This window comes from Rhinatrema bivittatum, chromosome 7 (assembly GCF_901001135.1).
Source record: "Rhinatrema bivittatum chromosome 7, aRhiBiv1.1, whole genome shotgun sequence".
NCBI classification, from domain to species: Eukaryota; Metazoa; Chordata; class Amphibia; order Gymnophiona; family Rhinatrematidae; genus Rhinatrema; species Rhinatrema bivittatum.
In genome coordinates, this window is record NC_042621.1 from 132005257 (window position 1) to 132033063 (window position 27807).

At 45.1% G+C, this 27807-nt stretch overlaps 1 protein-coding gene across 8 annotated transcripts in view; it reads left to right on the forward strand.

Moving 5' to 3' along the window:
- PIK3AP1 (phosphoinositide-3-kinase adaptor protein 1) overlaps positions 1-27807 on the forward strand; it is a 214360-nt gene that overhangs the window by 168444 nt on the left and 18109 nt on the right. For 6 of the 8 annotated variants that reach the window (XM_029609145.1, XM_029609142.1, XM_029609141.1 and 3 more), the window contains 3 exons: positions 740-812; positions 3353-3511; positions 14498-14568. In XM_029609145.1, coding sequence (XP_029465005.1) covers positions 740-812; positions 3353-3511; positions 14498-14568 — 303 coding nt within the window. Of the gene's footprint in view, positions 1-739; positions 813-3352; positions 3512-14477; positions 14569-27807 lie in introns of all 8 variants that reach the window. The other 2 variants (XM_029609146.1, XR_003857778.1) reach the window with 2 other exon arrangements.

The following is a 27807-nucleotide window of genomic DNA, read 5'->3' on the forward strand; positions in this document are numbered from 1 at the left end:
CCCCTTGTAGTAAGGGAGTTGCAATATTATTTATAAAGCGCCATCAGTGTGCACAACAGTGATTTTATAATTTACCATTGGTGCTCACTGCACTGTATAAGGACAGCACAGTATTATATACAAATTGCTAATACATACACTGTACAGTCACATGGCAGTGATTATTTGTCACAGACCAACGATTACTATGTACATAGCATTCATAAACTGAACCAGCACACCAACACAATACAAGATTTATGCAAATATCTATTCTTATTAATACTTTAACAATCATATGACAAGCATATTACCTCAAATCACTGCAAAGATTTTACCAGTTTAAAAATATAAATGAAAGAAGAAAGAACACTAGATATACCAATCTTACCTACATATAAGTAGACTAGAGGGGTCTTAAAAAAAGAAGCACAAGGTTTATTAATTTACATCAAATAATAATTTAAAAAATATATAAAAATTGCACAGGCAAAGTGAATTGAAACAAGTACAGTTTGATAAACAGGCCCCAAACTCTCCTAAGAGTATTAGCAGTAGAAAAACATTGACAGAGTGCACATTCCTATTGCATCGGTGAGATTAAAAACAATGTTTTCCAGGGAAGGCACTTCTAATAATGATTCCCAGGCGGGGATTACCTTTGCTCTGAGTCTTTTATCCAATATGTAATTGACAAGAGGACACACCTCCTCTACAAGGAAATCTCCATCTCTAACAAAAGTGCACTGTCGTGTTTTAGGAAAATCTGAAGAAGTTACGAGACAGCATCAATAGGAGACAAGCAGAGAAGCAAAAGAAAGGAAAGCATAAAGGTAAGAAGGAATCTGTACTAAACTCTAACTAAGGGCCCAATTTACGAAGGCTTTTTTCCTATTCTGGGTCAGGGGTGTAGCGTCTGTAGTGCACAGGCACCATCAAATTTTAAAAGGGATGTGCCGTGCACCACCAAATTTGGAGACTATTGCCTTCTTTCCAGCTCTCCCCCACAGTCTGGAACGAGGGGTCCTCTTGGCCTTTCACATGCCTGTCCAGTGCCAGTGCTGTGACCAGGGGCAGATTGGCCTATCAGGGGATTGGGCATGCCCCGGTGGGCCCGTCTAGCTAGTCATGTGGTCTCCCCCAGCTACTACTTGCATTGCAGGCGGCTGTGTTCCCGTGGTGCCTATAGAGTTCAGCAGGCTGCTGTAGTTTCACTCGATAGAGGGAAAGGCAACAGCACAGGTGTTTGCAGACTGTGGGAGCTTGGGACAATTTCTGCCGGCACTAAGGCAGCGCCAGCAGAAAGTGTCCCCAGCTCCCACAGCTCGCAAGCAAGCAATAGAAGAAGAGGCCCAGAAAGGCCATCAGCATCAAACCTCCCATCCGCAGCTGAGGAAAAGACCCAGTGGGGCCGCCAACCAGTGGCGTACTGAAGGGGGCGGAAGTCCAAGGCCCCGGATGTATGCCTGTAGGGGGTGCCTGGGGATCTTTATTTTGCAATGGAATCATTAATCCACAGCCGCCGGGGAATCCCATTCCACCCGGCAGCTGAAATGAAGTAGGTCCATGGCTGCCGGCAAATGCTGCTTGTGCTGCCACACACAGCTTGCTAACACCCCCTCCCCCCCGGGGTGCAGTAAGACCAGCAGGGCCACGATGGAGCTCATCCCACCATCGTTGAAGGACGGAAGAGGCCCACGGCCGCTAGGAATCACATCCTGTCTGGTGGCCCAATGGGAGGAGGCCCCAGTCGCTGGGGAATCCCATTGCCCCTGGTGGCCCAAATAGAGGAAGTCAGCAGCTGCCATGGGATTGAATCCTGCCAGGCAGCCAAAATGAAGGACTCACCACAGTTTCTGGAGGATCACATCCTGCCCGGTGGCCTTACTAAAGGAGGCCTCGCTTTACCAGGGGATCAACCCTGCCCACCTGCTAAAGAGGGCGTATGTGTGTGTGTGTGTGTGTGTGTGTGTGTGTGTATGTGTGTGTGTGTATGTGTAAGTATGTGTGCCTGAGAGAGAGGAAGCGTGTGTATAAGCATGTATGCTGAGAGAGGGGAAGCATATTTATGTATATATGTGGGTAGGCATGTGTTCTTGAGAGAGAAGAAGCACATGTATATGAGTGCTTGACAGAGAGGGAGCCAGCATGTATGAATGTGTTTACCTGAGAAAGAGGAAGTCAGCGAGTCTATGTCTGAGAGGGATCCAGTGTGTTTGTGTTTGTGTGTGTGTGTGTGTGTGTGTGTGTGTACCTGAGAAAGAGGGAGCCAGCATGTCTGTATACCTGACGGTGAAGGATCCAGAGTGTGTTTTCTGGACCACAGCAATGCATGTAAATATAATATACACACTGTTGTGATACTTTTACTTCAAAAAACTGTAATTTGAGTGTCCTTTTTCTTGTAAAATCTATTATAAATGCATAATTTGAAATTGTGCGTGGAGAAGACTGTGATGGGAGAAGTTGGGCACAAAGCTGAAAGATTTTTTTTACTGATTTATTTATTTATTAACATATTTATATTCAACCTGTTTGACAAAACATTCCAAGCGGGTTATAATACAAAACATAAAATAAAGTATAAACAGGAACATAAGAACATAAGAAATTGCCATGCTGGGTCAGACCAAGGGTCCATCAAGCCCAGCATCCTGTTTCCAACAGAGGCCAAAACCAGGCCACAATAACCTGGCAATTACCCAAACACTAAGAAGATCCCATGCTACTGATGCAATTAATAGCCATTAATGGACTTCTCCTCCAAGAACTAATCCAAACCTTTTTTGAACCCAGCTATACTAACTGCACTAACCACATCCTCTGGCAACAAATTCCAGAGCTTTATTGTGCGTTGAGTGAAAAAGAATTTTCTCCGATTAGTCTTAAATGTGCTACTTGCTAACTTCATGGAATGCCCCCTAGTCCTTCTATTATTCGAAAGTGAAAATAACCGAGTCAGGAGGGCAAGGAGGAAGAGGATGTAGATCAGAGGGGCCTGGTGAAGACCCTAGCCCTGGTAACTTTTGGGAGTTAACCGCAGGGAAGACACAGATTGGGTGTAGGAGAGCCTCAGAGAAGCCCAGAGAAAGCCTCAGCTTAGTCCAGAGAAGCCCCAAGGAAACCTTGGATTGGTCCCAGGGAAGCCCCGAAGAAGCCTTGAGTCAAGCCTGGGCAAGCCCAGAAAAGGTTTCTAGGGAGGCCTCAGGTTGCGCCTGGAGAGGTTGGTGCTGCCTGTGCACCATGATGGTACCACTGTGCACCACTATAGATGATATGCCCCTAATATAGCCTACAACTAACGTATTTTACTGGTGCTGTTCTTTCTTGTAGTCATTGCTAGAGTTTATGATTTCTTTTTGTTTCTTACTAGATCTACAGATATCAAAGCCTGTTCGGCATGCTCAAGTCTTGCCAGCAAAAGGGGAACAAAATGTGTACGATTCAAGTCCCATTGCATCTGTCATCCCACCATTGAGAAAGGAAATCTGCCGAGGGAACTGGAAGACAGACAGCACCTCCAGCACAGCCAGTAAGTAGGGGAAAAGCAGTAAGGGAAGATTTGCTTTGCTGCATTTAAAACTATACTAATCTGGTCTGCATTTGTTTTTACTCTCTTCTGCTTGGTTTTAAAGTGGGTATTTTTTAACACCAGGTTTAATTCCCGCCCTCATCCTACCACCTTCCACTACCACAACACTTCGCTTCCTGTTTTTCTTTTACAGGCACTGTTCTTCTTCATCCTGAATCTTTGCTTACTAAAGGAAAACAGTCTCTGTTTTCAGATCTGATATCAGAAGGACAGCATTTCCTAGCACCTACCAAAAGTCTGTTAGAAAGAAGAGTTAAAGAGTTTTTTTTTTTCTTCAATATCTTTATTAGATTTTTCACAACAGTACAGATCGCTACGACAAAGCTTGCCAACTTTACAAACATAAAACAAGAACGGTACTTGTACATAGCAGTACTTTCTGTAATTTAACCGTCACTATCCCTATAACTTCCCTCTTCACATCCCCACCCGAACCTGTACTCCCCACTACCCCTCTGTCTCCATGATTGGACTTCTACAGCCTTCCAGACCATCACATGGCATGTGTACTCACTATCTGATGAACAGAAGAATATTCATACTTCTATACCCCAGATTGTAAGATCATACAACTGTAAGCAACAGTCTATCCCCCCATATCTTATCCTAAAGCGTAGCTCTTACTTCATTCCCATCAGGGGGAGAGAGCTCCATATTTCAACTGGTACCATTGAAAAATGTGGTTTCCATACCTCTAAAAAGCATTTGTTGCTTTTTGTACTTAGTGGATCTACAGGTTTATATTCCCTGTACGTACCCAGATCAGTCCAGACTCCTGGGTTTTGCCTCTCCCTCCAACAGATGGAGACAGAGAAGTTTTGACTAACACTGCTACTTAACACAAGGTGCCACCTGCAGTCTCTCAGTATTTCTCTGTCTCCAGCAGATGGTGGAGGTGCAAAACCTGCAGTCTGAGCATAAAAAAAAAAGTATTAGATTAAGAAGATTGACATTTTCTACAGCCTCCCAAGGTTGATACCGGGGGGGCCCGGCTCACTCACCTTGCAGGGGATGACCAGAGCCTGCTGCCATTTCAGGGAAGTTTTCCTTCTGTTTTTTTGTTTCTCATAAGGTTTAAAAAAACAAACAAAAGAAAAGGACAATTCTTTTTCTGAGCGCAGACTGCATGTTCTTTGGCACGGCTCGCGTCCCTACTTCTCTGAGCAGCTCTCTGTCTCTCCGGCGCCTTGTTCTTTTGCTTCTGCTGCACCACACTTGTCCTCCCGGCCGTTTCTATGCCACGTGGAAAGACGTGCAGGTCCTGCTGAGATGCGCTCGCGTCTATCGCACGGCGGTCTATGTCTCAGATGCCTTCCTGGTGGGGAGGGCTCATCAGGGAGTGTAGCATGGGAGACGTCAGGCGGGTGCCATGAGCCTGGAAGGCTCTCACTGGTGTGACAGCCCCTTGGGGCCTCCATTCCCGTGTAGCACGGGAATGGAGGCCATTTTGGCTGGTTTTAAGTTTCCCGCGTGGGCCGCAGGGGGAGGGGGATTCCCCCTATCGTTGTTGCCACAGGCTGGGGCCTCCGGAGGGGGGCCGATTCACCCAGAGAACTTCTGTGCCAGGCAAGGAGGAACCCGAGGAGGGTTCAGACTCTTCTTCCTCTTTCTCTTTGGAGTTTGTCCTGTTGCTGCATAAGGCCTTTAAGGTCAAGAAGTCAGTCAAACTATATTTGGACAAAGGCGCTCCCATTAAATTGGCCAAAAGGCCCAGGGCCCTAGAGGAGGTAGGGGGCCCAAGGGCTAGGTGGCTTCTGAGGTCTGCACTGCCTCCGCCCACAGCAGACAGCTCCTCGGAGGCTTCAGTTCGGCAGGACCCTCAGGGGGCTGACCCTGGTGTGGGGGATCATTGTCCAGACCAAGCATCATTATAAGGGCTGGCGGTCGAAGGAGATGATCTCAAGGTGGTTCAGCAGTTCCACAGAGAGGAGCTGGCCCTCTTATACCCACAGTTCTAGAAGAGCTGGGTATTGGAATACCGAATTGGGAGCGGTGGATCTGCTTATGGTAGCCTCTGGGGTCCTACCAGGTCTTTCCCATTTCACAAGTCTGTTACTGACATGCTTTTCAGGGAGTGGGATACTCCAGACATGGGACCGAAGGTCAGTCAAGCCATGGACAAGTTATACCCGCTGCCGGAATAGAGCTGGATCTTCTCAAGGTACCAAAGGTGGATGCTTCCGTTTTGGCGGTTACTAAGAAGACAACCATTCCGGTCACTGGAGCTGCAGCGCTTAAGGACCTTCAGGATAGGAAGCTGGAGGTGCACCTCAAGAAGATTTTCGAAGTTTCAGCTGTGGGTGCTCGGGCGGCTATGTGTAGCAGTTTTATGTTGAGGGCTGGTCTTCACTGGGTTCAACAGTTGCAGATGGACAGGTCCTTGTCTGCTACTGAGTCTGTACATGCTGAGCGGCTGGAGGCTACAGTGCAGATGTGCTTTATGATCTCCTCAGAACTTCTTCTAGAGCCATGGTGGCTGCAGTTTCCGCTCGCAACTCCTCTGGCTGAGGAACTGGTCAAGGACATTACCTCCAAGGCACAGCTGGGTTCTCTGCCTTTCAAAGGAAGATTGCTCTTTGGAAAGATTTGGAGGAGATGATCAAGTCCCTTGGAGAGAATAAAGTTCATAAGTTGCCAGAGGACAAGCCTAAGGCAAGAAACACCTTTCCCCCTCCCTCTCATTTCCGAGAAAATCGGAAGTTCAGGGCATCCAGATCATCGGGGTCCTCCTTGAGACAAAACTCCAGCAGGCAGCAGTCTTGGCGTCAGTCCTTTCGTGGGCGCCGGTCAGGAAGAGAAGGCTCTTCCCAGGGAGCAGGTGGAGTTAAATCCTCCCAATGATGCGAGGCTGGTTCACTCATCGGTTCCAGTAATAGAGGGCCGGTTGACTCTTTTTTACAAGGAGTTGACCAAAATCACGTCAGACCAGCGGGTCTTAAGTGTAATAAAATACAATTATGCTTTAGAATTTGCTCGGCTTCTAAGGAATCGGTTTCTGGTCTCTCCTTGTTCTTATGATCAGAAGAGGGCAGTGCGGGACAATGTCTGCTACCTGAGCGAGTTGGGAGTCATTGCGCTAGTGCCCCTGGAAGAGCATTTCATAATGCATTTCATAATGCCAAAAAAGGAAGGCATGTTCCGTTCATCCTCGATTTGAAGAAAGTGAACGAGGCTCTGAGAGTCCCTCGCTTCTGTATGGAGACCCTTTGTTCCGTGATTGCTTTGGTGCACAAGGGAGAGTTCCTAGCATCTCTGGATTTAATGGAAGCCTACTTGCACATAGGAATTCGGCATGATCACCAGAAATATCTGAGGTTCATGATTCTGAGGTAGCACTTTCAGTTTTGCACCTTGCTCTTTGGATTAGTGACAGCACCCAGAACCTTTACCAAGGTCATGGTCGTGGTGGCAGTAGTTCTACGGAGAGAAGGGATCTTAGTCCACCCCTATATGGACAACAGGCTGATTCAAGAAAAATCAGCATCCTTGTGTCAAGCAGCTGTAGATTTGGTCCTCCAGCACCTGAAATCGTTGGGGTGGATAGTCAATCTGGCCAAGAGTCACCTGGTTCCTTCCCAGAAGCTGGAGTTCCTGGGATCATTTTTCAACACAGCACTAGGAAAGGTTTACCTTACTGAGAAGCGGATTTCCCAGGTTGCAAGCTGGAAAAGTGGTTACCCAAGGTCTGGGATTACTTGCAAGTGCTCGGATCTATGGCTTCCACCTTAGAGTTGGTGCCATGGGCGTTTGCGCATATGAGACCTCTTCAGTCAGCCTTGTTATCCCGTTGGGACCTGAAGTCCGAACTTTTTCATCTGTCTCTCCCCCTCACGGAGTTGGCTCAATCCAGTCTGTCTTGGTGGCTCCTGCCAGACAAGCTATGGCGGGGAGTGGATTTGGATATCCTGACTTGGACAACTGTGAAAATGCATGCCAGCCTCTCTGGTTGGGGGGGCAGTCTGTCAGGAGAGGTCCATGCAGGGTTGGTGATCAGCGGAGGAGGCTTCATGGTCAATCAACTGGTTAGAAACCAGGGCTGTATCAAATATAGAAAGACTACGAGATAACAGCTACACTTCTGAGTGGTCATAACCCTGGTCTCTGTGGGATGGGTGGAAGGGGAAGGGAAGGCTGGGTCGAGGATGTCTGTGCTGGATGGGAGTGTGACTGTGGTGTGAGAGAGATAGGGCTGTGGGACGGTTAGACAATGGGGGACGGGAATAAAATTTGATAAAATATGATGGGATGGAGATATTCCAGCTGTTCAGTGATGTCTTTGTTGGCAATACTTGTTCTGTAAATGTTATTGTGTCTTGTAGTTTGTACTGTTTCACATTGTGAGACTCTTACAGCATGGTAGTATTTCTTTACCAATAAAAATTAGTCTTACAAAAAAGAAACCAGGGCTGTGTGGCTAGTTCTATGGGCCTTTCTTCCCTTGGTGACAGGAAAGTCAGTGAGGGTGCTATCGGACAATGCGACAACAGTAGCGTACATAAATCATCAAAGAGGTACCAAGAACTGGGCTGTAGCCCAGGAAGCCTGGGAGCTGATCATCTGGCTGAAACTACACCCGGAGAGGCTGGCGGCTTCCCACATAGGAGGCACAGACAATGTTGAGGCAGATTTTCTGAGCCGACATCAGCTGGATCCTGGGGAGTGGGAACTGTTGGAGGCGTTTCATCTTATTTGCCACAGGTGGAACATTCCATGCGTGGATCTGAAGGCAACCTTTCACAGGGCAAAGGCCCCGCAGTTCTTCAGCCAACGGAGGGAAACGAGTGCAGAAGGGGTGGATGTCCTAGTTCTGCCGTGGCTGTCGGATGTTCTCCTGTACGTGTTCCCACCAAGGCAAGGTTTTACATCGCATAGAAATCCATCTCGGCGAAGTGATTCTCGTGGCCCCGTAATTGGATCAGGCAAATCGCTTTTGTCTAGCAGCCTGACTTTTGAGAGGGAATGTTTGAAAAATAAAGGTTTATTCAGATGGCGTAGATGCTACCCTCTTGCAATCCAGGAAGACTTCCACACTATATCAGGGTGTGGAGAGTTTTTGAGTCTTGGTGCTTGGGACACCGGGTGCAGCCTACCCAGGCCTCAGTAGGGGATGTGTTGGCCTTTTTGCAGGAAGGTCTCATTAAAGGATTGTCTGTTAATTCCATGAGGGTTCAGGTGGCAGCCTTAGGTTGTTTTCGTGGTAAGATTTGGGGAGTTGCCTTGGTGGCACATCTGGACATAGTGAGTTTTCTTCGGGGAGCAAAGCATTTGCGCCCCTTGGTCCAGAATCCTTTTCCTTCCTGGAGCCTTAATGTGGTCTTGAGAGCTTTGTGTGCGCCCCCATTTGTGCCTTTGAAGTGGGCGACTCTAAAGGATCTTACCTTGAAAGTGATTTTTCTGGTGGCTGTATGTTCTGCTCAGCAATATAAGAACATGCCATACTGGATCAGACCAAGGGTCCATCAAGCCCAGCATCCTGTTTCCAACAGTGGCCAATCCAGGCCATAAGAACCTGGCAAGTACCCAAAAACTAAGTCTATTCCATGTTACCATTGCTAATGGCAGTGGCTATTCTCTAAGTGAACTTAATAGCAGGTGATGGACTTCTCCTCCAAGAACTTATCCAATCCTTTTTTAAACATAGCTATACTAACTGAACTAACCATGTCCTCTGGCAACAAATTCCAGAGTTTAATTGTGCGTTGAGTGAAGAAGAACTTTCTCTGATTAGTTTTAAATGTGCCCCATGCTAACTTCATGGAGTGCCTCCTAGTCTTTCTATTATCTGAAAGACTAAATAACCAATTCACATCTACCCGTTCTAGACCTCTCATGATTGTAAACATCTCTATCATATCCCCCCTCAGCCGCCTCTTCACCAAGCTGAAAAGTCCTAACCTCTTCAGCCTTTCCTCATAGGGGAGCTGTTCCATTCCCCTTATCATTTTGGTAGCCCTTCTCTGTACCTTCTCCATCGCAATTATATCTTTTTTTAGATGCGGCGACCAGAATTGTACACAGTATTCAAGGTGAGGTCTCACCATGGAGCAATACAGAGGCATTATGACATTTTCCGTTTTATTCACCATTCCCTTTCTAATAATTCCCAACATTATGTTTGCTTTTTTGACTGCCGCAGCACACTGAACCGACGATTTCAATGTGTTATCCACTATGATGCCTAGATCTCTTTCTTGGGTGGTAGTTCGGCTTGATGGCAGGAAGAATGGCCGAGGGTGGTAATATTTAAATTGCTTAATTTCACACAAAAAGTAGAGATCCTGCAACTATACCATAAGCATAAAGAACTCCGGCTGTGTGATCAGCACATTTTATTATTTTAAGATTATTCTTAATATGGAACCCAACATTACACAATGTTGGGTTCCATATTAGGTGAGGAATATCTCAATAGAGGAACTGAAAAACTTGCTGTTTAGGGCTAGCTGCATGACAAGTGATAGTGTAACAGGTACTCAGAATTCAATTCAGGGTCTTGATTGTTTTTATTTTCTCTTTAGTGGCCATTTATCAGCTTCGCAGGAAAAAAACAGAGACAGGGTGAAAGAATTATTTGTTTTAACCAAAGATATAAAACTTTATTTATGTAACTTGCACTTGGAAAAGAAAGTTACAATCATAGAAATATGATGGCAGAAAAAGACTGTAATGCCCATCTAGCCTACCCATCTGTTCAATTAATTTAGCTTTATAATTCCTACTTCCTAAGAGATCCCCTGTATTTATCCCATGCTTTCTTGAATTCAAATACTGTTTTTGTCTTCACCACTGGGAGATTATTCTATGCATCCACCATCCTCTCTGTAAAGAATCACTTCCTAAGATTACTCCTGAGTCTACCCCCTTTCACCCTCATCCTATGACTCCTCATTCCCATGCCTCCTCTACCTGTGAGATATTTGAATGTCTCTATCATATCTCCCTATCTCACCTTTCCTCTAGGGTATACATGTTTAGATCTTGAAATCTATCCCCATATGCTTTAGAAGGAAGACCACTGACCATTTTAGTTGTCACCCTCTGGACAGACTCCATCCTATGTATATCCTTTTGAAGGTGCGGTCTCCAGAATTGTACACAGTATTCCAAGTGAGGTCTCACCAGGGACTTATACAGGGATAATAGCTGCTGACCATTCCTCTCCCTATTCAGCCAAGCATCTTTCTGGCTTTTACTCTCACTTTATCCAACTTTTTGGCCACCTTAAGATCATCAGATACAATTATTCCCAGATCTCGCTCTTCCTTTATGCTTAAAAGAATTGCACCTCCTATACTGCACCTTTCCCTTGGGTTTTTGCATCCTAAATGCATTACTCTGCACTTTTTAGCATTAAATTGTACCCGCCAAACCTTAGACCATTCCTCAAGCTTCGCTAGATAGTGCCTTATTTTTTTCCACACTTTCCTGGCTGTCCACCCTATTATTTCTTCATCAGCCATAAAAATAATATTAAATGAAACATTCATTAAAATAATGCAAATGATAACTTTTCTACAGTTAACTTTCTGATTGTCTTTCGTAACAGGAAAAATAATTTCCTAATTGCATAGTCCCTTTCCTTAAGAGTTCAGGCATTTTGTTATTTATAACTTTCTTCTTTGATAGGAGTCCAGGTCCTGAAGTAATCTTCTTTAGGAGTATTGTTTTGGCTCTACAGCTTTTATGAGTCGATTATTCCATCTGAAAAGAAAGTTTCTTCAACTTGAATCCTGTAACCCACTCAGGTTTCTACTGGCCTATAGTTATCCTATTGGTAGCACAAATCTGCTGACTCCGCCAGGGGTCTGTGCAGGACTGATAAAATCCCTTTACAAACTTTTAGACAATATTTACATTCTATCAGCTTCTATTGCCAAAGTATCACATCAGAATTACCTTACACATATAGGGGCGGATTTTAAAAGGGTTACGCGTGCCGAGCCTACTTTGCATAGGCCCAGAGACGCGCGCAAAGCCCCGGGATGCACGTATGTCCCAGGGCTTTGTGAAAGGGGCAGGGGCGGGAGTGGGACCGAGGCCTCCGGCACAGCGGCCGTGCTGGGGGATCATGCGCCGGCAGCCGGCTGGTGCGCACAACTTATACCTGCCAGAGGCAGGCATAATTTACAAAATAAAGGTGGGGTGGGGATTTAGGTAGGGCTGGGGGGTGGGTTAGATAGGAGAAGGGAGGAGAAGGTGGGGGGGGGCCGAAGGAACGGGGAAAGCCATCGGGGCTCCCCTAGGGCTTGGCGTGTGCAAGGTGCACTAGTGTGCACCCCTTTGCGTGCGCCAACCCTGGCGCAAGTTATAAAATCGGGCGTACATTTGTGCTTGCGTAGGTTTAAAAATCCGGTCCATATTACGTAGAAATATAATATTATCTTAATCAAATTATTTAGCACTAACTTGAAAGGAAAGTTTCCACAACTTGAGTCCAACAACCCACTCAGATTTTCACTGGCCTCTGTCCTATAGCTTTCCTGCTGGAAGCACAGGTTTGCTATCTCTTCCGCGGGGGGGGAAGGGGGGGTCTATGCCAGACTGAGAAACCCCCTCCTTTCTGCTGGCTAAATATATTTATAAGCATGGCTGCTATAAAGCAGCAGCATCCGACTGAGCATGCTTTATGCCCTACCCTTTCTCAAGGCTTCTTAAAGAGAAACTCGCTGTGTAAATACAGTCAAGGGTGGGGGGGGTTTACAATAGCAGAGTGTTTGGTTGTTGCATAAAGTTTGTGCCATCCTGTGTCTAATATGTCTAACGTAACTCCGGTCTCTCAGGGGTATTGCTCTGGATTGTGGTCTGTGAAGGAACAGATATTAATAGGAAAATAAAGAAGCTGAAGTGCTTGGTCAGGCAGTTGTTCTGGGTGATCCCACTGGCATTTGGGACTGGCCAAAGGCAATGTCTTGTGACACTGATCTATGGCTGGAGTTTGCTCAGCTCAACACAAAGTTGGCTTGATTTCAAGGGATCTTCCCCCTATCCCGAGTCCACAAGGCTTTCTGCCTCATCTACAGGGGATACCAGGGATGAGGAGCGTATGGATTACAGCGAGTCCTTTGAAGCACTGGCAGTGGAGTAATGTCCATCGGTGGCAGCTGTAGTAGAAACAGGGGAAAGCGGAGAACATAAGAAGAATGGTTGCAAAAGATACCAGAAGAAGGGGAAATGCCTTAAAGTGAGAGACTCTGTGATCTGGGGGCAAGATAAATGACTACAAGAACCCACAGATAGGAGGGATAGAAAACACACTCTTAGGATTGATGGGGCATAAAGACGAGAGGGAAAGCTTGATGTCATTGTCCAACTGGAGGACAAATGATCTGAGTAAGAAAGAAGTAACTTAGGATAAGAGAACCTCTGGAAATTGGAGAAGGGTCCCAGACAGTTGTCAAGATCAGTGGTGCTCTCTCTTTGCTGGTATAGCTGTATATGGCAGTGAGGAGGTGTAGTATATATTGTATCAGACTATGCAGCGCCATTTTGAATTTGGCACATCTGGGGCAGGAGGGACATAGACTTCCTCCTGCTGCCGACCTTTGAGCACAGATCAACAAAGGGTAAGGGTTGGGTCTGGGGGAGGCAGGGTTACATCACTGAGGTCCAGGGTGGGGAACTCTTCTTCAGCAGCCCTGAGGCAGTTCTGGCAGGTGCTACTGGCATGTAATCTGGGCTCCAGTGGCTGGGGGGGGATGCATGATTGGGAGGCTCCATAAACGAAGTTCAAACATTTATACCACTTCGAAAGATGATGCAAAATTGGGTGCATACGCTGCATGCATACATTATGAAAATCAAAACTGTATGTTCATACTTCTTTCCTTCAGCCACACCCTTAGAGATGTTCACATTTACAATGGCAAAACAGAACTGCCTAGTGAAACAAGGGGGCTACATGTAACCGCTCAGCTGGGGGATAATTTACAGCCCACTGACCTAGCCCAGTTACTCTTCCATACCCAGCTAGGTCTTTCTGAAAATTGCCCTCATAAGGAGAAACACATAATTGTACAGCCCGCCAATGCTTTTAGCAGGCATGCTTCATGCTAGCTCTCAGTGAGAAGCTGGTTTCTCTAAAAGCACGTGCATACTTTTCACCTGCTGTTTTGTGCGGGTGGCCAAGGAAGGTCAAACAGCATGGGTACTTTTGAAAATATCAGATACAGATACTCTTTCCGCCTCCACCTAAATGCACACTTGGGAATGTCTTCTTGGTCTCTGGCTAGAAAGTACACACGCTATGGAAGTCCACAATCACTTTTAGCCAGCCAGATGAAAGCAATTTTCAGACAGTGTGAACGAGAAGGACCTCACTTTTTTTAACCTACCCTGGTGGCTGTGAATATGATCCTCACTGAGGGGCAATTTTCAAGAGCCAGTTATCCAGTTAAACTTAACTGTTTTATTTGAAAATGGTCCAGCTCTTAGCTGGTTAAAAATGTGCAGGGGGAGGGAGGAGGACAAAATGCATGCACTTTTTCCCCTATTCGGAGTAGGGAAAGATGGAATAATAATGTGCGTAGATTACATTTTTTAAATCTGCACTTGTTATTTTGAAAAGAAAGTACTGGCAAAAAGAGAAGGTGCAAACCTTTGTGGGTGTTTCATCCCGGGCATTTTTTTCAAAAGGAAATGTGTTCTCATACTTTCCCCACTGAAAACTGGTGCAAAGCCCACAGGTAAAAAGTACCTGCGAGCAGTTTTCAAAATTGTCCCCATTGTGACTAGTCATTCCAATTGCTATTGCTTCTTTGTACTTCCACCTTTCTGCCTTGCACAGCTTTCTAGAAAAGATATTGTAAAGGATTTTTATGTTTATGTAGTGGGATTTTCTTTGAAGCTTTGCTAAGGAAATACAATAGAAACTTGTATTGCAAAATGTCATATTTCCCATGCATTTCAGTTCTCTGGTCTGTTATCCAGGCAGTACAAGCACTCGATCGAGCACCCGAAGCACCTTGAGTCTCAGCAGCGGTGTAGAAGGAGACAGCGAGGTAAGGACTTCCACAGTTAAAGAAGGAGGTAGTGAGGTAAAACCATCTGCTAGAGTGAAAGGGGATAGTAAGCTAAAATATATCATTAGGGTAGAAAATAGCGAGAGGTCTCAAATTACCAGAGGAGATGAGAGGGAGGTAAATTTATCACTGGGGGTGAGATAAGATCAACTGTTCCTGGGGCAAGTTTTTTTAGATCACTAAAGCCTAGATTTATCATGTGATAAATCTAAATATTGCATGTGATAGGAAAAGAGGTGTGTTTATCACAATGTGCGTTATCTTAGCACTTCACATAGGTATTACCACAAAGTGTGTTAACTTTTTGTGGTAATACCTACATTTCCCTACCTACAAAGTGCTCATTTCACCACTGGGGGGGAGAAGAGAGAGAGAGAAAGAGTGAGAGAGAGTCTATCTACAAGGTCCTTGTAGTAGTTAGCTATTTATGCTACTATAGGAGGCCCACCTAGTAACTTGAGGTGAGGTTTAGGCATTAGTGTAGGGGTTAGGGGCCACTTTGACATGCAGAGTGAGACGTACGAACAAAACAGTGCACGCTTGTGAAGATTTGATATCCTGGAATGAGGAAACTCATACAACCATGACATTTGTACAATGTTCTCTCAACCTAGCTTGATGGACTCTACCTGGGTTGAGAGAACATTGTACAAATCTCATCTTTGTGTGAGTTTCCTCACTCCAAAGGATATCAAATCTTCACAAGAGTGCACTGTTCTGCTCATATGTCTCACTCTGCATGTAAAAGTGGCCCATAAGCCCTACACTACTACCTAAACCTCACCTCAAGTTACTAGATGGGCCTCCTATAGTAGCATAAGTAGCTGCTTACTATGGTGCCACCCCCAGAGGCTCTCTCTCTCTCTTTCTCTCCCTCCTCATCTCAGGCCCTTCCCCAGCCTAAAAATGCCCAAAACGGAATTTGTGAAAAAATCGGAAATTGCATTATGGGCATATCGCATGACATCGCACAGCTTTATTTATTTATTTATTTGGAATTTTTCTATACCGACATTCTCGATACAAAATATCAAATCAAATCGGTTTCCATAATAACAAAACAGTCGCGGTTGAAGGCGTTACATAAAACAAGTGTCTAAACATTAGAACAAAAGTATTGTATAGAAATGCAACAAGTGTCTGAACATTAGAACAACAGTATTGCATAGAGGTAGATGAATCCTGAACAAAGTTGAAAAAAGACCCAAAATGAGGAGGATAAATAAGTGGGATAAAAGGACCAAATGAGGAGGATAAATAAGTGGGATACAATAGGGTGAAACGTGAGGTTCGTTAAAGATAATTGAGATTAAAATTAAGTAAAGAATAAATTAAAATTTGTACATGGAACAGCGACCAATGTAAATGGGTATAACATAATCTAGTGTATTTGCTAGCGTAACTTTCGAGGCATATGTACTGTCTTGATATAGCGTCAGTGAGTTCTAATGGGAAATAGGTCATAGGGGGAAAGAGGATGAATGTAGGTCCCTTATTGTACTGTTATGTCCTTTGGCCGGTGTCCGAATGATATTGAGATTCTGGGAAGGCTTGTCGGAAGAGCCAAGTTTTCAGTTGTTTCTTAAAGGTTTGATGGCATGTTTCTTGGCGAAGCTCTGGGGGCAGTGAGTTCCAGAGAGTGGACCCGGCTATTGAAATAGCTCGTTTTCTTAGTACAGTTTTAATTGGAGGAGCGTAGAGAGTTCCTTTGTAAGCATATCTGATAGGTCTTTGAGATGTGTGTGGGCGAAGTTGTGAGCTTAAATTGAGGTGAGCAGTGCCGAAAATGTCCTTGTGGATCATTGTCAATGTTTTGAAGGTGATCCTGGATTTTATAGGGAGCCAGTGGAGGCCGCATAGGATTGGTGAGATGTGGGCTCTTTTGTTTGAGTTAGTGAGTAACCTTGCTGCTGCGTTCTGGACCATCTGTAAGGGACCATCTGTAATTGCTTAATGCAATTGAAAAATATGTAGTTATTTTCGGCATTAAAACTGTACGATATCATGCGTTATGGCTTTGCAAAGTGTAAAGCCAGCCCACTTTTACAGAATTCCCACCCCCAATCCCTCCCCTTTTAAAAATTTACAACGTACCATGCATTATGGTGCTTTTCACACGTGTTAAGTCATTTTTCACGTGCAAAAACGCCATAATGCGATTTAATAAATGACCCTGTAAGATAGGCTATAGTGTGGTGCGATCTATTATTGTGGAAAAAGAGAGAGTGCTGCAAGATCATCCACCTCTGAGGACGTTAGTGAAATGCTTCTTATCATGGGAAGGAGTTAGTGCAGAAACATCTTCTAGCAAACAGGGAAGGAAGGAATGCGGAAAGATTTATTATCCCAACAAAGAAAGAGTGAAACAAAGATTTTCTGATACTGGGAAAGAAAATTAAAATAAAGCCTTTTAAAACTAGTGGAGGAAATAATAAGATATGAAGCAAGGTAACCTGTACTACCATTGAGGGAGAAGATAATGAAGTAAGATTCTCAGTTATGAGGAAGGAAGTAGTGAGGTAAGATCTTTTGTCACTGGGGAAGGAGAAAGTGAGTTAAGATCTTCCAATTTTTAAAAAGGGATCAAGGGGTGATGCAGCAAACTACCGACCAGTGAATCTGATGTCTGTGCCAGGCAAAATGGTAGAAACTATCATAAAGAACAAAATTGCTGAACACAGAGACAGGCATACTTTAATGGGACAAAGCAACATTGATTAGCTAAGGGAAATTTTGCGTCACCAATCTGCTACATTTTTTGAGAGCATAAATAAACATGTGGATAAAGGTGATCCAGTTGATATAGAGTATCTGGATTTCCAGAAAGCATTTGACAAAGTCCATCATGAGAAACTTCTTAGGAAATTAAAAAATCATGAGATAGGAAGCAGTGTCCTATTGTGGATTGCCAACTGGTTAAAAGATAGAAAACAGAGAGTAGGGCTAAATGGTAAATTTTCCCAACTGATAAGGTGAATAGTGGAGTGCCCCAAGGATCAGTTCTGGGACCACTGCTTTTTAATATATTTATAAACATCCTGGAAATTGGAATAATAAGTGAGTGATCAAATTTGCCGATGACACAAAATTAATCCAAGTTGTCAAATCACAAGAGGACCTTGAAAAATTGGGAGACTGAGCGTGCGAATGGCAAATGAAATTTAATATGGAAAAGTGCAAAGTGATGCACTTGGGGAAGAGTAACCCAAATTATAGCTACACAATGCAAGGTCAGGAAAAGGATTTAGGTGTCATCATTGATAATATGTTTAAAATCTTTTGCTCAGTGTGCAGCAGCAGCCAAGAAAGCAAATATTTATTTATTTAACAGCTTTTCTATACCAACATTAGAATGCACATCATATTGGTTTATATCTCAACAGTAGGTGGAAAATACAATGAACAGGGGTGGGAGAGGGACAACAGTAGAAACTCGAGGGCAGGAGGCTCTAGGGGGAGCCTGAAAATTGAACTAGAGAAGTAACAATAACTCGAGAGGTAACATATTTACATGATGCAAATTACTTGGAGCGAGTCAAAGATAACAGAGAAGCAGGAGAAGCGGGTCAGAGAGGTACGTGGAGTTAGTCTGGAAATGCCTGGTGGAAGAGCCAAGTCTTTAGCATTTTCCTGAATTTAGTATGGCAAGTCTCCAGGCGGAGGTTTGTGGGTAGGGCATTCCAGTGAGTTGGGCCAGCGATTGAGAGAGCACAGTCCCTTGTTGCTGTGAGACGGGCCTTCTTGAGGGGTGAGACTTGTAGGGTGCCTTTGAGATCTGCTGTAGTGGGGCAGGTGGATTGTGTGGATCGGAGCGGTTCGCTGAGCCAAGAGGAATTATTTATGTGCATGGATTTGTGTATGATAGTGAGAGTTTTGAATAGGATGCGTGATGGGATGGGGAGCCAGTGTAGGTCTTTGAGGATGGGGGTTATGTGGTCTGATTTGCGTGCGTTCTTGATTATCCTTGCAGTGGCATTCTGTGGTATTTGGAGAGGTTTGATGGTGGAGTAGGGAAGGCCAAGGTACAAGGAATTGCAGTAATCCAGCTTGGATGATAGGGTGGTTTGGATGATGGTTCTGAGATCGTGTGTGTGGAGGAGTGACCTGAGCTTTTTTATAACATTGAGCTTGTAAAAGCCTTCTTTTAGGATGGAGTTAATGTGTTTTTTTAGGTTTAGATGTGGATCAATTAGAACACCAAGGTTTCGAACAGGAGGCTGTGAAGTGAGGGAGGTGGCTGTAGGGTCGTTGAGAGGAGAGAGCTTAAGAGTTTGGTGGTTGTGGATGAGGAGAAGCTCAGTTTTTGAGGAATTGAGGGCAAGTTATAGGGAGGTGAGTAGTGAGTTTATGGGTACAAGGCATTTCTCCCAACAAATTAGTGTTGTAGATAATGATTCATGGATAGGGATGATGATTTGTACATCATCTGCATAGATGTAGAAATTGAGGCCAAGGTCAGATAGATGATGGCAGAGGGGCAGGAGGTAGATATTGAAAAGGGTGGATGATAGGGAGGAGCTTTGGGGCACTCCTTGGGTGAAGGCGAAGTGTGTGGATTCTGAGTTGCCAAGTTTAACAGAGAAATGTCTGTTAGCCAGGTAGGATTTGAACCAGAGTAGGTCTATGCCAGAGATACCGATGTCAGCCAGGCGGAAAATGAGGAAGTTGTGGCTAATCGTATCAAAGGCTGCAGAGATGTCAAGGAAGGCAGTGAGAAAGCTATGACCATGATCAAGGCCAGTGAGGAAGGCATCGGTGAGGGATAGTAGAAGGGTTTCTGTGCTCAGGTTCTTAAGGAAGCCAAATTGTGAGGAGTGAAGAATGTTGTTGTCTTCAAGATAGTCCATAAGCTGGGTGTTCACCACCTTTTCCATGATTTTGGCGATGAGGGGAAGATTTGAGATGGGACAGTAGTTGGCCAGGTCTTTAGGGTCAAGAGATGGTTTTTTGATCAGGGGTTTGACGACTGCGTGTTTTAGGGAATTAGGAACTGAGCCAGTGGATAGGGAGCTGTTAATGATGTCTGCTAGGGGTTTGGCAATGATGTTGGGGATGGATAGGAGGGTTTTGGTGGAGATGGTATCGGATGGGTGGGATGCGGGCTTGATTTTTTTGAGAATGGACTCAATTTCCTTGGAGGAGGTGAGGTCGATGGTGTGGAGTGAGTTGTTGGGGGAGGTGTGGTGGTTGCTGGGCATGGGAGTGGTTGTGGGAAAGGGAGAAAACCTGAGGAGTATGTTTGTTATTTTGTTATGGAAGAGTTGAGTGAGTTCTTCACATTTTGTGCTGGCTTCTTCATCGGCGATGAGAGGGGCGGGGGCTTTGGTGAGGGCGGTGACATATGAGAAGAGGGCTTTGGGGTTATAAATATATTGATGTATTTTGGCAGCGTAGTAGTCACGTTTGGTTTTTTTGAATGGCAAGGCGGTATGTGTGTAAGAATGATTTGTAGGCGGTGGAGTGTTGTTGGGTTGGGTCTTTACGCCAGGCTCTCTCTTTAAGTCTAAGGTTGTTTTTCATATGGTACAGTTCTGTGGTGTACCATGGTTTGTTGTGTAGGAGTGTAGTGTGTTGCTTGCGGGTGATGAGAGGGCATAAGTTGTTGGCTATGTTGAGGGTGAGGTTATCCCAGGAGCTGAGTGCACCTTCGGGTGAGGAGCAGTCTAATTTGCTTAGGGATTCAGAGAGTGCGGTGATAATTTCTTCGGACGAACAGGGTTTACGGAAGGAGAAGGAGTTGTTTTGGGGAGGATTACAAGTGGTGGTGGCGCTTATGGTAAGGTGAGTCTCAATAAGTGAGTGGTCAGACCAAGGGACAGGGGTGCAGGAGGCGGGAGATGGTGTGTGGATGCAAGAGTTGATGAAAATGAGGTCTAGGATGTGCCCTGCTTTATGAGTGGGGGTGGATATGATTTGGATGAAGCCTAGGTCCTGTAGGGCGGCAAGGAATGTTTCACATGATGGTGAAAGGGGTATGGAATCTACGTGAATATTGAAGTCTCCTAGTAGTATGGCAGGTTTATCGTAGAATGCTAGGGATTATTAGTAAAGGAATAGAGAATAAATCAAAGAATATCATAATGCCTCCGTATCACCCCATGGTGCGACCTCATCTTGAGTATTGAGTGCAGTTCTGGTCACCACATCTCAAAAAAGATATAGCAGAATTAAAAAAGGTACAGAGAAAGGCAACCAAAATGATAAAGGCGATGGAATAATTCCTCTATGAGGAAAGACTAAAGAGGTTAGGTCTCTTCAGCATGGAGAAGAGAGATGGCTAAAGGAAGATATGATAGAGATCTATAAAATAATAAGTGGAGTGGAACGAGTAAACGTTAATCGGTTGTTTGCCCATTCAAAGAGTACAAAGACCAGGGGACACACAATGAAGTTAATAAGCTATACATTTAAAACTAATAAAAGAAAATATTTCTTTACTCAATACATAATTAAGCTCTGGAATTCATTACCAGCGGATGTGGTGAAAGCTATGGGCCGGATTTTAAGAGGTATGTGCGGGTGTACATTTGTGCGTACAACCCGGCACGCACAAATGTACGCCCGATTTTATAACATGCACACGCAGCCGCATGCATGTTATAAAATCCGGGATCAGCGCACGCAAGAGGGTGCACACTAGTGCACCTTGCGCGCGCCAAGCCCTAGGGGAGCACTAATGGCTTTCCCCATTCTGCCCTGCTCCAAAATCGGAGCGGCCTCGGAGGGAACTTTCCTTCCGCCCCACTCCGAAATCGGAGCGGCCTCGGAGGGAACTTTCCTTCCACCCCCCCCCCCCCCCACCTTCCCCTCCCTTCCCCTACCTAACCCGCCCCCCCAGCACTACCTAAACCCCCCCTCCTTTGTTTTACAAGTTGCGCCTGCCTCTGGGCAGGCGTAGGTTGCGCGCGCTGGCCAAGTGCCAGCGCGCAATCCCCCAGCCTAGCGGCCCTACGAAGGCCTCTGGCCACGCCCCAGACCGCCCACACCCCGCCCCTTTTTTCAAGCCCCGGGACATACGCGCGTCCCGGGGCTTGCGCGCATCGCCGGGCCTATGCAAAATAGGCTCAGCACACATAACCTCCTGCTGGATTTACGTGCGTAGGGCTTTTAAAATCTGCCCCTATTAGTGTAGCTGTGTTAAAAAAAAAATTTGGACAAATTCCTGGAGGAAAAATCCATAAACTATAATTAAGATGGAGATGCAGAAACCCACTGCTTATCTCTGGGATAAGCAGCTTGGAATTTATCTACCCCTGGGATCCTGCAGGGTCCTCGTGACCTGGATCAGCCACTGTTAGAAATAAGATACTGGGCTTGATGGACCTTTTGGTTTGAACCAGTATGGCAAGTCTTATGTTCTTTTTCTTTTTTGTGTGTGTGTAATTTAATATTTATTACCAGGATAAACAAAATACAAACCATCAACGTGGGTATATAAAATGTCTAAATAAAATAAATAAATAAACAATCATATGTTTCCAGTAGTACAATCAGAAGACAACTCAAGTACCCCCCATAATTAACACAACACACAAAAATATTCCACCTCCACCACCATTAAACACTGAACCAAAAAACTTAATTTATGGTTATCATTATTATCCACAATCTTTTCTTTACTCCTTCCCTGCAACCCTCTCCTCTATCCCTCTCTTAATACCTCCCACTGGAAAATGTAACCCCCACATAGAACGTAAGTTTACTCCTACCCCACCCCCACTCCAGGGCGGGTGCTAGCATTTTTGCTGCCCTGTGTGAAAAATTGCTGTGCTGCCTCCCCTGGTTCTTTTTTTTTTTAACACAAATTTTTTGTTGTTTTCCCCAAAAACCAACACACAATGCATCTGATGAAGTGGACTATCCTCGAAAGCTCATGCTTTAATAAATTGATTAGTCTATAAGGTGCCATCGACTCCTGTCATTTCAGCACACAATAGAAACTGCCAGTCTCACGCTCTGTCCCAATCCCCCTTCATAAGAACATAAGAAATTGCCATGCTGGGTCAGACCAAGGGTCCATCAAGCCCAGCATCCTGTTTCCAACAGAGGCCAAACCAGACCACAAGAACCTGGCAATTACCCAAACACCTAGAAGATCCCATGCCACTAATGCAATTAATAGCAGGGGCTATTCCCTAAGTAAACTTGATTAATAGCAGTTAATGGACTTCTCTTCCAAGAACTTATCCAAACCTTTTTTGAACCCAGCTACACTAACTGCACTAACCACATCCTCTGGCAACAAATTCCAGAGCTTTATTGTGCGTTGAGTGAAAAAGAATTTTCTCCGATTAGTCTTAAATGTGCTACTTGCTAACTTCATGGAATGCCCCCTAGTCCTTCTATTATTCGAAAGTGTAAATAACTGAGTCACATCTACTCGTTCAAGACCTCTCATGATCTTAAAGACCTCTATTATATCCCCCCTCAGCCGTCTTCTCTCCAAGCTGAAAAGCCCTAACCTCTTCAGCCTTTCCTCATAGGGGAGCTGTTCCATCCCCTTTATCATTTTGGTTGCCCTTCTCTGTACCTTATCCATTGCAACTATATCTTTTTTGAGATACGGCGACAAGAATTGTACACAGTATTCAAGGTGTGGTCTCACCATGGAGCAATATAGAGACATTATGACATTTTCCGTTTTATTAACCATTCCCTTCCTAATAATTCCTAACATTCTATTTGCTTTTTTGACTGCTGCAGCACACTGAGCCGCCGATTTTAAAGTATTATCTACTATGACGCCTAGATCTCTTTCTTGGGTGGTAGCTCCTAATATGGAACCTAACATCGTGTAACTACAGCAAGGGTTATTTTTCCCTATATGCAACACCTTGCACTTGTCCACATTAAATTTCATCTGCCATTTGGATGCCCAATCGTCCAGTCTTGCAAGGTCCTCCTGTAATGTATCACAGTCTGCTTGTGATTTAACTACTCTGAATAATTTTGTATCATTCGCAAATTTGATAACGTCACTCGTCGTATTCCTTTCCAGATCATTGATATATATATATTGAAAAGCACCGGTCCAAGTACAGATCCCTGAGGCACTTCCACTGCCAAAAAAAGCCCTGCTCCCTCTGGCAATCAAAACTATGAAAATTAACACACTCCCCTGAACCTATTTTACCCATCCATAGGTCCAAAATTTCTAAATTGTGCAGGAATGATCCCCAGATGCTCCTTCCCCACTACCAGTACATAAAATTGATGCCGGCTGGGCCCTATAGCTGGCACCAGTTTGTTGCACTGCTGTGATGCCAACCAGAAAACCCTGCAAAAAAAAAAGACACTTGAAACCTATATAGTACTATTGTAATGTGTCTTAGGTGTGGGTTTGGCCTTTGGACAGCCAACAATATAGTAAGAATCTCACACCAAAACAGTACTAACTGCAAGCCCTCAAACAGGAACAACCCTGTCTATCAAAATCAATATTACAGAAGACCCTAAAATACCTCCTATTAGGAAAGCAGAACAAACCAGTCTTCTCTAAATTCCTGCATAGAACTATACATGCTAGCAGAATATCTCACCTCGCTTACACATGCAGAACACATACAGACCTTCACCAAATACAGAATAAAGAGACCATAAAATAGAAATAGAAATGTGTAGACAGAAACTGAACTGGAAACTCCAACAAATTAGAGTCCGTATATTATGAAGCAATGGAAAAACATCACCAGTCCTCATAAAACAAATAATAAAATCAAGAAATATAAATCAATCATAATAAACCATACCAATAAAAAAAAATATTGCCAAAAAGATGACAAATTGAATAACATATAAAGTTTAAAACATTTCCAAATGGCAATAAAATATTTCAAAATAGCAGACACATTGTAGGATCGGCGGACCATGGTCCTATTCAGTGGCCTGCCGCTCTTACCTCTGGCCCAGCCCTGACCAGGCGATTTCCCAGTGTCGCCGCTGCCCCTCCCCCGTGTGGGCACAGGCAATTGCGGCATCTACCCCCGGGCCCCCGCTGTATGTTCCCAGGCTGTCTCTCCTGCCTGCGGTGAGCCTTGCTGTGCTGCCTCTGCAGGCCATCCTCTCCCCTTACGGCGGAGGGCAGCTGGCAAGAAGTTCCCGGTGGTGCCTCCAGATGACATCAGCAGCTCTGCCCTACAGAAGAGCTCCTCGGACGTTCCAGACTTGCCTCAGCAATAGGTTGAATCTGTTGGAGTAGCGATTTGCCTCTGCGTTTCTGGTTCCTGATCCCTGATCTTGCCTTCCGGTTCCTGTTTCCACTGTGTGTCTACTTGAGATCCTGTGTTCTGTTCCTGATACTCTTGCAAGTCTGGTCTTCTTCTGAGTTTGTCTTCATGGTCATACCACTGTACCACTCACATTAAGTTTAGGACCCATCCACCTGGAACTCATCTCCTTCCATGTTCTTTCAAAACCCATGAGCCCAATCATCTTGGGCCTGTCATGGCTGCGGTGACACCAACCATAATTTGACAGGTCCTTGATGGAACTCACCCGTTAGGGATTGGGGTGCATAAGATCTTTTTTGAGGTTCAACGAGCCCCCCAGCTCATTGATCGTGGCCACCACCCTTCCAAACCTTATCACCCCTGGCAGGGAGTCTAGAGAGACTCAAACCGTCCCACAGTATCTCCGGGAGAATACTCTTAGGATAGTTTCTGCACATTTGAAAGACCAGTGGAGTCGAGAGAGATCGGAACACAAAAACCTGGAAAAGGAACAAAACTGGGCTATGAAAAGATTTGAGTCATTAGTTACTGAGGAAGACGAAGAAATAGGAACCCTGTACACCCTTCTGGATAAAGAGAGGGAAAAGAAACCTTCACTTTCTGTTCATCCTGCATGTCTGGACCCTGAGAAGGGAAAAGTTATCCTCACCCCAATTTTGAGGTCCACGCTCTGTCAAAGTAAACCTGAAGTGACCGTCCCTTCACCTGCAGAAGAGGTTCAGGTCCCAGAATTACATGATCTAGGAGACAAAAGCCTTCTAAGAGAGTTTCATGCCACGCACCCCAGTAAACCCAAACACTCAGGGAGGGGGTGCTGTAGAAATTGGCGGGCCATAGTCCTATTCCATGGCCTGCCGCTCTTATCTCCTGCGCAGGCCCGACCAGGCAATTTCCTGGCGTTGCAGCCAGCACCCCTCTGCAGGCGCGAGCAATCGCAGTGTCTACCCTCAGGCCCCTGCTGCAAATTCCCGGCACTGGGCTGTCTCTCCTGTGCACAGCAAGCTTGTGCTATGCTGCCTCTACAAGCCTTCCTCTCCCTATCCGGCAGAGGGCCACTGAAGCCAGAGCTCAGCCACCTTAGGACACATGCGCGCCAACAGCTCTGCTCTTATGAAGCTAGTGACGGGAAGTTCCCAGTGGCACCTCCTGATGACATCAACAGCTCTGCCCTATAAAAGGGCTCCTGAGACATTCCAGCCTTGCCTCGGCAATAGGTCGACTCTGTTGGAGTAGCAGTTTGCCTCTGCGTTTCTGGTTCCTGATTTCTGACTTCTGACCTTGCCTCCTGGCTCCTGTTTCCGTGTGTGTGTCTACCTTAGTTCCCGTGTCCTGTTCCTGGTTCCCTCGCAAATCTTGTCATCTTCTGAATTCTTATCTTCGTGTTCTGCCTCCTCTCATCTGTCTTCAGTGACTCGTTTTTCCCTGCTGTACCTCCTCTCCTTGCCCCTTCGGATTGGATTCCTGGCTTTGACTTTGGATTGGACTTCTGGCTTTGACTTCAGATCAGATTCCTGACTTTGACTTCGGATTGTACCTCAATGCTGTTTGACCTCTGCCTGCCTTTGACCACTGCCTACTCATCGACTTGCTTAAACTCTGCCTGCCCAGATCTCTGCCCAAACCACAACACTGAATGAACTCCACCTGCCTCTGAGCTCAGCCTGCAGCAGTCTCTACTTCCTGCCGCCTGCCCCGACCACTGCTCATACTGTCACCGCTTCTCTCCGGAAGGATTTACGCGCGCAGGGCTTTTAAAATCCGCCCCACAGAGAATAGCCACTGCCATTAGCAATGGTAACATGGAATAGACTTAGTTTTTGGGTACTTGCCAGGTTCTTATGGCCTGGATTGGCCACTGTTGGAAACAGGATGCTGGGCTTGATGGACCCTTGGTCTGACCCAGTATGGCATGTTCTTATGTTCTTAAGTAAAGATATACCTTGGGACTGGGAATTTCAAGGCTGTGTACTGCAGAAGCAGCTGGGTGAGACTGCAGGGTTCTTCACTCGTGAGGCCTTAAAACATGTTTACGCCTCTTCTCTATCTTCTCCTCCCCCCATAAAAAATAACCCTTTAGCTTTTCTCAGATCCTTGAGATCTGAGGGGCTACATATAAGTAAGTGGCTCCCTGTGTGTTGGAATTATTTCTTTGGGACTCCGTGTTCTTTTTGCTGATTAATCTATGATAAGTAAGCCACAGAACACTGACCACAGTGTGTGGAGGCAGGAGGTCTTATTTTGGAAGTCAGTCACAGGAAGTGCTGACCAATGAGTTTCGGAAGCCTGACTGTGAATTAGCCGCAGGGATTCATTTTGTGAACAGAAAGTTTCACAGTGAGAGAAGTCACTGGAAATGACTATATTATTGTTGCCATTTACATGTATAGCATGGTGCAGTCACACTAGTTTGACATTTCTCGACAGTGTAATATAGGAGCAGCAGGATGTTCCTGTCCATTTTTGGGTGTTTCTGATTCCTCTACAGTGTTTCAGTGTTCAAAAAGGACTTCATATTTTTAGTGACCTTATTATGCTTCAGAATTTCCATGCAGTGGTAATTTTCTAAAAACAAAAAGTATCAGATCAGGTTCATCTGCTGCTTCCACCTTCCACTTTTTTCCCAATGGGGGAAAAGAAAGCATTTTTAAAAAGATTTTGGGTTGGTGACTTGGCATGACCTGGCAGAAAGTCATCACTGTTCCCACGTGAATCTGAGTGATCATGAAGAACTGCCTGGTTTCTAAGGTTGTTAGTAGCTGGTAGTTGCCTGGCTCAGCCAGTTCTAATTAGCAGACAGAGTTAGGACCAGGATCAGTCTGTACCTTGGAAGGTGTTGGGTATTGTGGGGAGATTGTGTTCTATCAAAAAGCAGACAGTAGTGTCTCACAATTCTTTATTTGATTTAGCTGCAAGCAGCCCAGTCAACACGTACATATAACAATAGAACTAAAACTAACTAAAGAACAAGTATCAGCAAAAGCAACGCAAG